Below are 12,903 nucleotides of genomic sequence, written 5' to 3' on the forward strand. Positions count from 1 at the left end.
AAAAATTAAAGAATATTTAAATGGAACACCACTTAGAAAATTTACAGACCAACAAAAAGAGGTTCTTATCTACGTGTAACAGAAGACGAAATTGAAGAAACAAACAATGAAATTGTATAGAGCTCCAAGACCTGATGGTATCTGCAATTTACTATAAAACTTTCCAAGAAATTCTGACCAGACTTTTAACCTAAGCAATGAATGAAATCCAGATACATAAAGAACTTCCTTTGGCATGGAAAGAAACTTTTATTTCTTTGATTTATAAAGAAGAAAAGGATTCAACTTATCCTGAAGCTTACAGACTTATCTCCTTATTGAATATGAACTACAAACTTTTTATGGCAATACTTGCAAAGAGACTAAATGGATAATTGATATGATACATTCTGACCAGATGGTTTTGTTCTGAAGAAAGATAAGAGAAATAATATCAGACATATCTTAAATGTTATTGACAAGACAAACCAGTAGAACAAAAAAAAAATGGCTTTGATTTTCATTGATCTGAAAAAGGCTTTGACAATTTGGAATGACCTTTCATGTTTGCAGTTCTGAAGAAAAAGGGCTATAGCTCTATTTTTTTTTTTTGACATCAATACAGAGTATTTATAAAGAACAAAAAGTCAATAGTGAATGGCCTTACCTTGCAGCAATGTACTAAACTGAAAGGAACAAGACAGTGTTGTCTCCTTTCTCCTTCTTCATTCTGATTAGCACTATAACTACTGGCAATTTGAATATATCAAGAAAATAGAATTTTAGGAGTGAAATCAACTACACAAGAACATAAGCTGTAATTATTTTCTGATGATATTGTGCTCACAATTACTCAACCCAGAGAATCTTTAGTATTGTTGATGGAATATAGAGTTTGGTCTACTGCATTAATCAAGGAAAAACTCAAATGTTGGTGTGGAATTTGACAGGTTGAAAAGCAAAGTGCCTATAGAGCAACAGGCGTTAACATTTCTGCTAAGTAGGTAAACTATTTAGGAATTAGTTTTTGACAAAAAAGTTTTCTTTTAAGAATAATTATTCACCAAGTTGGAAAAATATATCAAGAAACATTTCTAGAAGGAAAAAGTTAAATCTGTCTTGGTTAAGCAGAATCTCAGTGCCAAAATGAATATTCTACCAACACTAAACGTTCTTTTTCAAATGATTCCAGTATTTATGAAAGTAAAATATTAAATGTTTGGCATAGACACCTAATGAATTATATGTGGTCCAACAAAAAGCCAAGGATTAAAATGAAAAATGTGCAGAGCTCAAAAAATAAGATGGCATTGCAGTTCTGAATCTCAGAGTGTATTATCATGCTAGGCTGTCTAACATGGATTTCAGAATGGAGTATCTCTCCTTATGATTCTATCACTTCCATGGAAGGAGCAGGTCTTCTAGAGGGGCTGCACAGAAAAATGTGGACTGACACACATAGAAATGAGCAACCTATAAGTGCTTATGCAATATTAAGTAACCTACTAAATGTTTGGGATAAATACAGGAAAAGAATAAGTCCAGGCTCTTCCCCCTTGCTTTGTTACTGAAAGTTTATTTTCAGAAGATGACAGCTCCAAGAAATTTGCCCAGGGGCAAGATAATAATTTGTTTAGATTACAAAATCTTATTGATAATTGGATAAAGATAAAATCTCTCAAATTTCTTATTCTTATTCTTATTCTTATTCTTATTCTTATTCTTATTCTTATTCTTATTCTTATTCTTTTATTCTTATTCTTATTCTTTTATTCTTATTCTTATTCTTATTCTCTCAAATTTCTTCCGCATTCAGTTGGTTTCAAGACCTTCAAATAAGCAGTGTGGTAGCTAAAGAATTTCAGAAATGAGGAGGAATACTGAAAATCTGATAACACATACTACTGATTGTTGGCTAGGCACGTTTTATAAATTATTAGTGAAATATGAGTCAGAATCCAAACAAGTGAAAGACTGTATGATTAAATGGATGCAGAATATGAATACAGCTATACAGTATATATGCAACAGTAGGAATTTCAATGGAACAAGAATATTAAATTTGCTTTGAATGTTATCCTCAGAAAGAATTGGTATAAGAGATTTTCCTGTTGGTAAATTACTCCAGTCTCAATGGCTAACGTGAATAATACTTTTCCTGAACATGTGGCAAATGTAATGAACAGGTTTCTCCTTCTTTCATATATGCTGATATCCTTGCTGAAAAACCCAACAAGACTGGAAAATGATTCACTGTAGAATGGAGCAAATTTTGAAAGTAGCAATCTCATATTTCCAAATCATATATCCTTTCAAAATACAGGACATCCCAAAATACAGGACATCGTGCAGTTTTGAGCTTTTGAAGCTTAAAATGGTAGTAAGACTTTTGGGCCATCCTGTGTACTGAACTGGCATTTCATATCTTAATGACTTTATACAGTATACTTCTTGTTGGAAAAGATCTTTGATTCTTCCTTTGGAAGAATGGCTAAGTAAATTGGAGTACCCCTCAATGTTTAAAGAACCTTTGCTTTTAAAAAGTAAATCTGATGCAGAATTTAATTTGAATTGGAACCCTTTCCTGGATCACAATCTCACACAAGGAACGGTGCTGCATTCAAAATTTGGTATCTAGCGCTCCTATTTTAACTTGTATAATTTATAGTATTAGTAGAATGCATTATCTACTACTTATCATTTCTCTTAGAGATGTGAATAACCTTATCCAAGTGTTTTTTTTTTAGTTTAAAGCTCTATGGAGACATGCAGATTGTGACTAGAAAATGGATATGAATTATCTCATAATATTACAATTTTCTAAGGATGCATTGGAATATAATAATATTACAATATTTCAGATCTGTTGTTCATCTAACTGTACTCTGGCATCTGTGCCTGACTTTCTTTTTTTGTGTTACTTATTTCTCGTATTCTTTAAAAATATATAATAAAGAATTATAAGATATTGCAAGCAGAAAGAAAGAAAGAAAGAAAGAAAGAAAGAAAGAAAGAAAGAAAGAAAGAAAGAAAGAAAGAAAGAAAGAAAGAAAGAAAAAGAAAATGAAAGACTAGCCCAGGCCCACATTTTAAAAATAAGTTTTCAGCCTTTAGAGCAGTGTTTCTCAAGCTTGTCAGTGGATTACTTTTCATCTAGGATAGTGTGATTGTGTGTGTGAAAGAGTGGTGGGAGTGGGGGTTGGTTAGCACACTATGCAAGCCCAGCTTGTTTGATCAAGTTTTCATTCAGAGAATTGTGTAGGCCAGTGTTTCTCAACCTTGACAACTTTAAGAGGTGGGGACTTCAACTCCCAGAATTCCCCAGCCAGCATGGAGCTGGCTGGGGAATTCTGGGAGTTGAAGTCCACACCTCTTACCGTTGTCAAGGTTGAGAAACACTGGCATAGGCCATGAAAAGGGGACATTTCATCAACCCAGCTAAGCATGCTGAGCAAATGCTGTTTACATCACGCACCAATCAACAAAAAACATCAATACCCCTTTCGTCTGGCCTAACCAACCCACTTCAAACATGAAAATAGAATAAAACCATCTCCCCATGCTGTATTTTTCTGACTGGACGATTACAATACAGTACACAGAATTCACCTTATAGCCTCAGCGATCCTGGTGCTTTCTTTTCTTCGGTCGCTGGATAACCTTCCAATTAGGTAGGAATAGTCCAAGCCGCTACAAAAGACACTACCCACAGCACTGAGCAGAAGGAGTTTACTGTCATCAGTGGCTGCGTTGCACAAGGCTCTCCGGACCTCCTTCATGATCTGCAGAGAAACAAAGATAGTCCAGTTTTTTGACATGACTCACGGAGATTTCCCTTGGCTTTTTAAAAAAAAAAATCTGGCTCAAAATGGCCCCCATGATCACGATCTCAGAGTCTTTGCTTCCTACAAGAGTTTCTCCAAACTGTCTGCATTTCAAATATATATTCAATATCCACTTTTGAGACGTTTCCTAATATCAAAGGTAACAACGATAGCAACCCAAATCCGGTGGAGGCAAAGTTAAGGACACAAGGGTGCTTTGATCTTCGTAATGAGGGCCATGGCGAATGTTTGAAAGTGGTTTTTAGCAATGTGCCTTAGCCCAGACAGAAAGCCTCCCTTCCAAGTGTCTTTTGTAAGGCTGATGAGGGCGCTTGGAAATCTTTCTGTCTCTGTATGGACAGCTGCTTTGCTTTGCTGGTAGTCCCAGTGAAAATATCGGAATACCCCTTCCTTTTTTTTTTTTTTACATGCCTCTGACATGCTTCAGCTTCTGGTCACATATGCCTGTTTTGATGGTCAGAGAAGCAATCGACCGAGCTTTCCGTAAACACGACCATCAGTTCATTTCACACACTGTATCATGTACGCCAATATTGTTTATTTTGATTGACACTACCTCTTTTGCAGCAGAGACATCCAGTTGAAGCCGCAGGGATGTCATGCACATTATGATATCATCATGCAAATTATATAATTTGTATTAATTGTATAATACCCCCATGGACACCCATGCTTTCAACCACCGTAAGTCCAATTTGCAATTGTCTAAGAGGTGACTTTTTCTCTGTCTTCCAGCTAATCTCTCAAACCACCCTTGAAAAAGAATGGAAGCTCAAAAAATTCCAAGGTATAGGAAACCTTAAGAATTTGATACCTGGAGATGGATTCAAACCAACATATGAACGTGACGGGCAAAGTAAAGTAATACAAGTAAACATGGACAAATACATTGACAAATTGTGAATGTATTTCAAACCTGCAGCCCCAGTTCTAGTTTTCCCTTCAAAATTTTGTAAGTGTTAAAAGTAAAATTAGACATGAAATTCAAGGGAGTTATTTCATTAGTGGGAAACTTTTATGGCTATTGACCATCTCCCATTGTTCAGGATGTTTTCTCTTTTATTTGATGTTCACCTGCGTACCTCTGGAGTCAGGGCATTGTTATCTGAGGTCTGACTGGATAGGAGGATGTGCGTGAATCCATCTTCTTTGCGCACAACAATGTCTCTAAACCGACAGTTGCTTTCATTCTGACGCACGCTGTACCTGAGTCTCTTATCAAAGACGTAACCCTTTTCCCCCTCCAGCTTCCGTTTCACAGTGCTATGAAGATTCAGGCCTCCATTTGCAAGAGAAGAACCTTTCAAAAGGCAAAGAGTAAGTAGGGTCAGATGTCATTATCTCAGTCAATCCAAAATAAAGATAAACTTGGGTGGTGTCTCTACTGGATTTAGTCTCCTATTCACATCATCCCTCGTCATTGGCCTGTTGGTTAGGACTGAAATAATCTGTTGTCCCAAGCATTCTGAAGGCATCAGGTTGGGGAAGGCCAAATTAAATGAACTCCAGCTTCTCTGAACATCTTCTTGCTTTGGGTGCATTTGACTGACTCCACCCAATAGGACAGAATTCTTCACTAATGCATCGGAGGCAATCTGTATTCTATATATCAGTGGAATATAATCCGTGGAAATAATGCTGCTTCAGATTTTGGCAATCCCATTCATTTAAAAATATTTAGTCTGAGCATGCATTACATAGATATTTTTCTGTCTGTCCACCAAATGAAGCAGTGATGGGGTGCTGATGTAAAATGTGGGCCCCCCTTATGTCTAAGCCATTTTGAATGCTTTTAAAGTAGAAAAGATAAAATATTTTAATACAATACAATACAATAATGAATAATGAATGAATAATTTGTCCCGTATCAATATCCAAAGCTTTTTCAGTGACAGCTCATATCTTTAGAATTATGTTCCCCGGGAGATTTATAAGGTTAGCTATTAAGTTTTTTCCCCTAATTTATGGCTTTATTTGACTATTATTTCATTGCTATTCCTCTAATGATTTATGTGCTGGTATTCTAATTTGGCTTTGTTTATAACATTTTATTTTTTGTGATGTACTTATTAATTTCTATAAACTGTATTATGATAGTTTTGCCCTAAAAGTCAGAACAGAAATATATTAAGCAACACATATTTTAATGGATTTATATTCAACCTGAGCTTAATTGTTGGTCAGTAGATCTTAGGAAGTGGTTATTTTAGTCTGGACACAGAGAACTTTTGTGAATTGGGCTTATTTAGTCTTTAGATGAGACACCACTGGAGGGATAGACTGGGAAGTTGAAAAAAAAATATTCCTGAAGCTGGGCATCAACAACACTACTGTATTGTTTCCAAGAAAATTACATGGATGCATCTTGATGTTTGATGAAGAATCAAACTCAACTGAAGGACACTTGACTTTATACTCTGAGCTGGAATGAATGAATGGTCTCCTGTAATTTTAGTTAGAATCAAATGTTATACCCCTGGGATCTCAATTTGAATCTTGTAGACGGGCTTCATCTTTGCTTAGTTAAAGCCCTGATGGATTGCTGTGCAAATTCAAAGTAAATTAGTCTCTCTGGGAATAACCAATGGTAATAGAAGTCTTTCACTTAACATAACTGGGGTCTGACTACAGTGTTTTTGAGGCTGTTGAAAGAAAAATGTCAGTATAATTTGTGATTGGATAGCTAATCCCAAGGCACATTAACATCTCTATAAGTATTACACTCCAGCAAAAAAAGGACTGAATCCATACTTAGAACAAACCCACTGAAAGAAATGGAATTAATCACGACACACTTGATTCAATGGGTCCATTTTAACTGCACATCAAACTTAATATAATGTACCATTCCTTTTCCCTTATCATGCTCATTAAAATGCTCTGAGATTATTTTAAACATCCAGTAGTAGACGAGCTTTCATCTATTTTTGTTCTATTATTATAGAAATCCTTACTTCCCTCCCTCCAAGCAGACTTTAATTAATTTTTCTCCTGAGTGAAATATGCAATACATTTCATGGAGTCCTACTTGAGTAACTTTGTGAAATGATTACAGATGGTGATTGTTAATCATAGAGAAAAATCCCTTCAATTAGTTCCTCAGTTTGTATGAGTCCATTTGAAGACAGTAATGAGATTTCATTATCTTCTTCCCCTCCCTTCAACAAGTGTTAAGTGGAAGAACACTAACATGTGATTTATTGGTGCATATAATATCATTGATGTAGTCTACAAATTACAATTGGGTACTATGAGTTATGTCCCCACATAAATCCAATGGTTGTGTTTGCCCAACATGTTCCATCAGATTAGTTAAAGAAACAGCAGTTGCAGTCAAAAAATGTCAAGCTTGGTTAGTGTCTTGGTATCAGAGTTAAGCGTTCTGTGTAAATATAGCTACTATGTCATAAAGCAGAACAAGGGGAGAGCTATTAGCCAATTGAAATATGTGAAGAAGAATTCAGGTTCTGTTTCTTTCATCTCCTGGGACTTCTGGGCAAGACTCTGAACTGAAACTTTGAGGGGTCTCTGCTGGTCAAAGCAGACAAGGTTAAAGTAGTTTGACTAAAAGTCAAAGTCAGAATAAAGTAAAGATGGAGAGTTTTGTTGATGTCATAAATATTTGCATATTTCTTTAAAAAAATAACATAAGAAACTGACATTAAAATATTGGAATATGAAGCACGGCTGACAATTTTGTCCACCACCGCAGAGGACACAGATGATACATTCATTAATGTGTGCATAAGTGTGCATAAGCTTTGAATGTGAATATTTCAAGCTTAAAATTTCCTGTTTCAAGTACAAAAAACCATGTATTGAGTCCAGAACAGTTGTCCTGAACTTGCCCGAAGCATTCTGACCCCATTCCAACCATTCCAGATCTTTTTCAGGTTCAAAAAAGGGCTATCTTGAGATTGGAACATATCTGGAATGATCAGAACGGCGCTGGAATACTTTCAGCAATTTCAAAACAGCCCTTTTCGAATTGGACAGCTCCTTTGAGCTCACAAGATTGTGGATTCAAAATGTTTGTTTTGAATTTTATTTTTGTATTTGTTGGATTTATATTGGGTCTTTCCTCTGGAAACTGAAGATGACGTATAGTCAAGTACAGTTTGTAATCTCTGGTCAAATTATATTGCTTTAATGAATCCTTAAGTCAACAGAAGTCGAAAACCTCTACGGAGTGTAAAGTTAAATGACATCCTTTTGCAAATGTCTATGCATGTGTGTGTGTATACACACATGCATACAACATTTTTATGTATGCACATTTGTGTGCAAACAGTGACCATAGGAAGTGCAGAAATCTGGACACCCTTTCAGTCAATACTTTGTAATACCTCCTTAACAGAATGAATAGTTTCCAAAAGTTTTTTTGCAGCCCACATCTGGTAGCCCTAACCAAGTATTTGTCAGGGATAGGTATAAGAATATGGTCCTTGGTACACTTGCAGCATCTCCTCTTCCAGAGTTCCTTTGTCTGGAGTTTTAATGCCACCTAATTAGAATATATGGATTGATCTCTTAAGGGTTGGCCACAGAAGGAATTCCCTAAACCTTGACTGGTGACAACCATTCCTAGGACTGTGTTTTCTCCATTAACTGTATGGAAACACAATAGTCTGGAGTGCTTGGTTTAGGATTGTAACCACAGCAATTTCAGCCATTGTGGCAGCTGGAAAAAGTTTTACTGGGCATGAGAAAATGCTAATTTTTAGCTGTCGGCAGGACCTACTTTCAGTCTGCTTTAAATTAAGGTCTCGATGCTTTTACTGGGGCACTGCATTGTCCAGAAAGGAACTCTGAAGCTCATGTACAGCACAGTTTGCAAACTAACATTAATGTGAAAATCTAACAAGGAAGGGGTTGGATTAAACCATGACAAAACCCAGGGGTAAATCACATAGTAAAGATCAAACCATATGAGTCCAAGGAGCTAAAAATCCTTCTTTCCCTTACAGTGTGGTTTTCAACCTGTGCTCCATGGAATCTTAGGGTCTTATGAGAACTTGATGGGATTCCATGAGAGACTAAGGGCAATATAAATGAAAAACAACTGCAATGACAAAAAACAGAACACACCCAAAGCCAATTTACTATCGTTAGAGCTTTACCACTGGATCAGATGTTTGGGGATTTTTTTTTAAAACTAACACGTTCCATGGCCTGAAAACGTTTGAAAACCCTTGCCTTAGAACAGTGATAAATGAGAATAGATGAAATGTCCCTTCTTTATTTTTTGTCTTTCATCATTTTAATGAAGGAATCTTTACAAAAGAGGTGAAAGAAAACAACTGACATTTATATATATGCCAGGATCTAAGTACCTCACAGAGCGTGAGGCAGGACAAAACCAAAGTTTCATGTAATTTAAATCTTGTGAAAATTAAATTACAGTAATTTAATACAGTTCATGCAATTGATCCCTATGTATTTAGCAATTTTCTTCTTCTGTTGTTAAAAATGGCAATTTGAAAGGCATTGTTTGATGGGCTTCTTCCAATGCTTTTGATGCCAATGTGCTCCTTGGGACCATGGACCTTCTTTTATTTATTTATCAAATTTGTCACCACCCATCTCGTGAAATTACTTATATTCTTCCAAGAACATCATGAAAACACAAAGCTCTGCATGGAAAAAAACAAAAAACAAAAACAGAAAATAATATCTTTTCCTTTATGGAGCATTTAGAAGTAAAAAAATAAAATTATCATTGGTGTGAAGTACAAGATATCTGGCATCACCCCTGAACCGTACTATATAAGGAGTACAGAAAGCAAAGGAGGGAAAAAAACACCCCAAAGTCGAAATTCTCTGACAGATGCTGGAAAACAGCAATTTATTGAAACTTGGGAGATGTTGTCTGAGAACCACCTCCCTCAGGGGCAAGAACCTTTATGAACTCACTTCGGTAAACCTGTTAAAACAATTCACTCTGGGAATATTCCTTTTCAGTCTCAAAATACACTGGATGACTCTTCAGATAATCATTATATGCCCTCTAACAATTGACTCAGTTTGACGAAGGTTAGCAAAAGCCTGCATAAAACAACATGCTAAGAAACAACGGAAAGGAATTGGACCACTTGGGAAAATGCAGGGTTTGCCCAAGTAGAAAAAAAAAAATACTTAATAGAAATAATAAACTAAAAAGATTCCCAATTTCCTCTCCCCAAAGATTGATCATGCTGTGTATCCATAGAAATTAATAGCATTGGGGGGGATATAATGAAACTGGGGTAAAAGAACGCCGTACTTTGGAGGGTACTATCTCTAGTGGTTGAACATTGGACATTCCATGTTACAAGATTTTGTTTCAGCTCCCATATATAAACTGCTATTTGCAAGCACAAGATAAGGCTTTATCTCTGTCCTAGTCAGTTCTGAGCAACAAGTGGAACAGCGAAAGAGCAGAAGGGAATGAAAGGAGGGAACAACAACCTGAAGTTCCCTGGTACCTTCTGAACTACGACCTCTTGTTGAAGAGCTTGCTGTGCATGTTCAAAAGGGACAAGTCTTTCATCTCAATGCCCTGTCCACCATCTTGTCAATTCTGACCCTCCTATAGACACCATTGTGAGAAGCTGTCCCTCCTCTCTTTGTAGAAGAATATTTGCTAGTAAGCATTCAACCCAAAGTCAAAAATTGAAGGGGCCATCCTCCTTCCATCAGAAAGGCTACACTCAAATCTTTGAAGAAGGGGGGACATTATTAAAACTAGCGATGCACATATATTAACTGACTTTAATTTTTTACAATTAAATCCATGTTAGGTCTTCTCTCCTTCATTGTCCTACCTGTTAGGCTATGATTTTTGCTTCATGTTTGGTCCAAGAGAATGAAAGATGTTCTCTGACCACATCTGAATATCTGCAATCTTTGTATCAAAGCAGGTCTCTGTTCTTTGTTGCAGATGAGGGGGATATTCATGGTCACATTCTCTCTGAATGACTGGCTTTGTTTCACAAAGGGCATATAATAAAATATAATAAAAATAATGGTCTGGATCCAGTTCAGGCTTCTGCAATCTGATATCCTCCAGAAATGTTAGAATCCAGCAGCCATTGTGATGATTGAGTTGTAGTCCATGTCATCACAATGGAGCATGTCAGGTTGGGGACGTTTAATCCAATCAAAAGATGGGTTAGGTTAATCAATTAAACATTCTCCCTTATTAATTCAGGGCGTGAAAACTAAGTGCAGTTACATTCATCAGAAAAAAAAAATCTGAAATATGTTTTGTAGCAGTATCTCTATTAGGCCAAACGAAGGCTGATGAAAGAATTGCAGCTTTGAAGTTTTCAAGAACCCTTCATTAGGCAGATCGCTTAAAGAAAAAAATGGTATTAAGCATTAATTAATAAATAATAATAATTAATAATATTAAGAACTGGAGCACCTGTAGTAATAGAAGTGATGCTCATTTGCATCAAGAACTCTTTCAACATTTCCTGAGATGGAGAAAAGTGTCAATAATTCCTAGCCTCTCATTTCTGGAAATATAAAATTCAACAGCTAAAGTCAAAACTTTCCCCTCCTTTGAGAAATACTGTACATAGATCCCTTGATCGATGGAAAGTTTATTAACCGTGAAACACACTTTTCAAACATAGGATGTTTAATAAGCATCATGTAAAAAGCAGTGTTATTTCTACGTATTAGTGAACAATCTTTACTGAAGACAATCCCAGTTGTGAACCAAGCATTTAAATTCAAGAGATTTTTTTTTTAAAAAAGACCCTTTTTCTTCAGTGAATGACAACACACAGTTTTTGGAATAAGATCTCCTTAACCAGGTCGCTAACCGCTCTCATTAAAAAATATTTGGTGTCTGACATGCCTGTTCCGTAAGTGTGGAGTTAGCTATAATGAAACTGAAACTCATTTAACTGTCTAAAATCTGCATTGCTCAGGGAAAAAGCAATGACAGATGAACGGGGCAAGGGAGGGAAAAAAGACTTGCAGGCTTCTTGTGATGGGAATCAACTTGTTTTTGAAGAAGCAGCAACAGCTGCTGGCAACGTGGAGTGTAACAGAAGAGGACAGGGGGTTTAATCCTTGAGGGAAATGTAACACAACATAAGCCTTTTCATCCATCAGCTTATCATGATAATTTGTTGATTCCTCATTTGCTGAAAGTGTACACCTAGCAAACTGGTCTGAAAAGGCAGAAAACCTCACAGCAGTCCCCCAGCACCCTCCGCTGATGGGCATTCAAGCGATATTTCACCTGCAGGCGATCATTTCTCTTAGTCATGCAAAGTGGAAAAACAGAGATTACAAACACAGGGTGGTGTGTCCCGGCATACGGTGTGGCACGTACCTGGCTGTCCTATGCATAAACATTGAATACACCTAAGCGGACAGCAACACAAACTGCACAGTCTTCTCAAACTTCCCTAAAACAACAGACGGTGGTGATGGGAGATGGATCAAAGTTACGCACAGAGAAAATAGGACAATTTTCTGTCTTTGGTGCCAGGAAAAGAATCCAAGGCAATTGAGAGCATCTTCTCATAAGCGCAACATCTTTTTTCCTTTCTTTGAACAGCTACACAGATGACAATACTGAATTAATAACAACAACACTAATAATGTAGTGAATAATACTGAATCTAACAGGTGCTGCTGTTTCCCAATGCACAGGTGAAGGAAAGAGGAATATTTCTTTCTTTATTCCATTTTTATCTCCCAGCAGTCTAAAGCAACAGCTTGATTTTAAGTCACCATGCTACGCCAGAATAGAATTTGTATGTTTTATAAATGTCCTGCTACGTATGTTTGCAAGTCTGCACATATAGATGTGTGTATCTCTCTATCACATTTCGCTGTTTTTCTTTTATTTTCAAAAAACATTTTTAGAAGCGTCTAATGTTTTAAATAACTTTGCGATCTGCTCCAAGAATTTCAGCTATTTGGCAGACTTAGAAGCATAATAATATACAGTAATTGAGCCAATAGCAGAAGGTAGCCCCATTGACACCAGGGAGGCAGCATTGAAACACCTTCTTTCAACCATCTTTATGATGTTCACCATTTCTGCAGAGCAAATAACTGTGGCTAAGAAGTGATC

At 36.5% G+C, this 12,903-nt stretch overlaps 1 protein-coding gene across 1 annotated transcript in view; it reads right to left on the bottom strand.

Annotated features, from left to right (window-relative positions):
• CDYL2 (chromodomain Y like 2) overlaps positions 1-12,903 on the bottom strand; it is a 71,023-nt gene that overhangs the window by 11,294 nt on the left and 46,826 nt on the right. Inside the window, exons 3-4 of the mRNA XM_088135989.1 lie at positions 4,907-5,124; positions 3,589-3,761 (exon numbers count right to left, since the gene is read on the bottom strand). Coding sequence (XP_087992115.1) covers positions 3,589-3,761; positions 4,907-5,124 — 391 coding nt within the window. The remainder of the gene's footprint in view (positions 1-3,588; positions 3,762-4,906; positions 5,125-12,903) is intronic.

Source organism: Python bivittatus, unplaced genomic scaffold (assembly GCF_059951505.1).
Source record: "Python bivittatus isolate LINGU-HERP-01145 unplaced genomic scaffold, Pbiv_v1 ctg000190_np1212, whole genome shotgun sequence".
NCBI classification, from domain to species: domain Eukaryota; kingdom Metazoa; phylum Chordata; class Lepidosauria; order Squamata; family Pythonidae; genus Python; species Python bivittatus.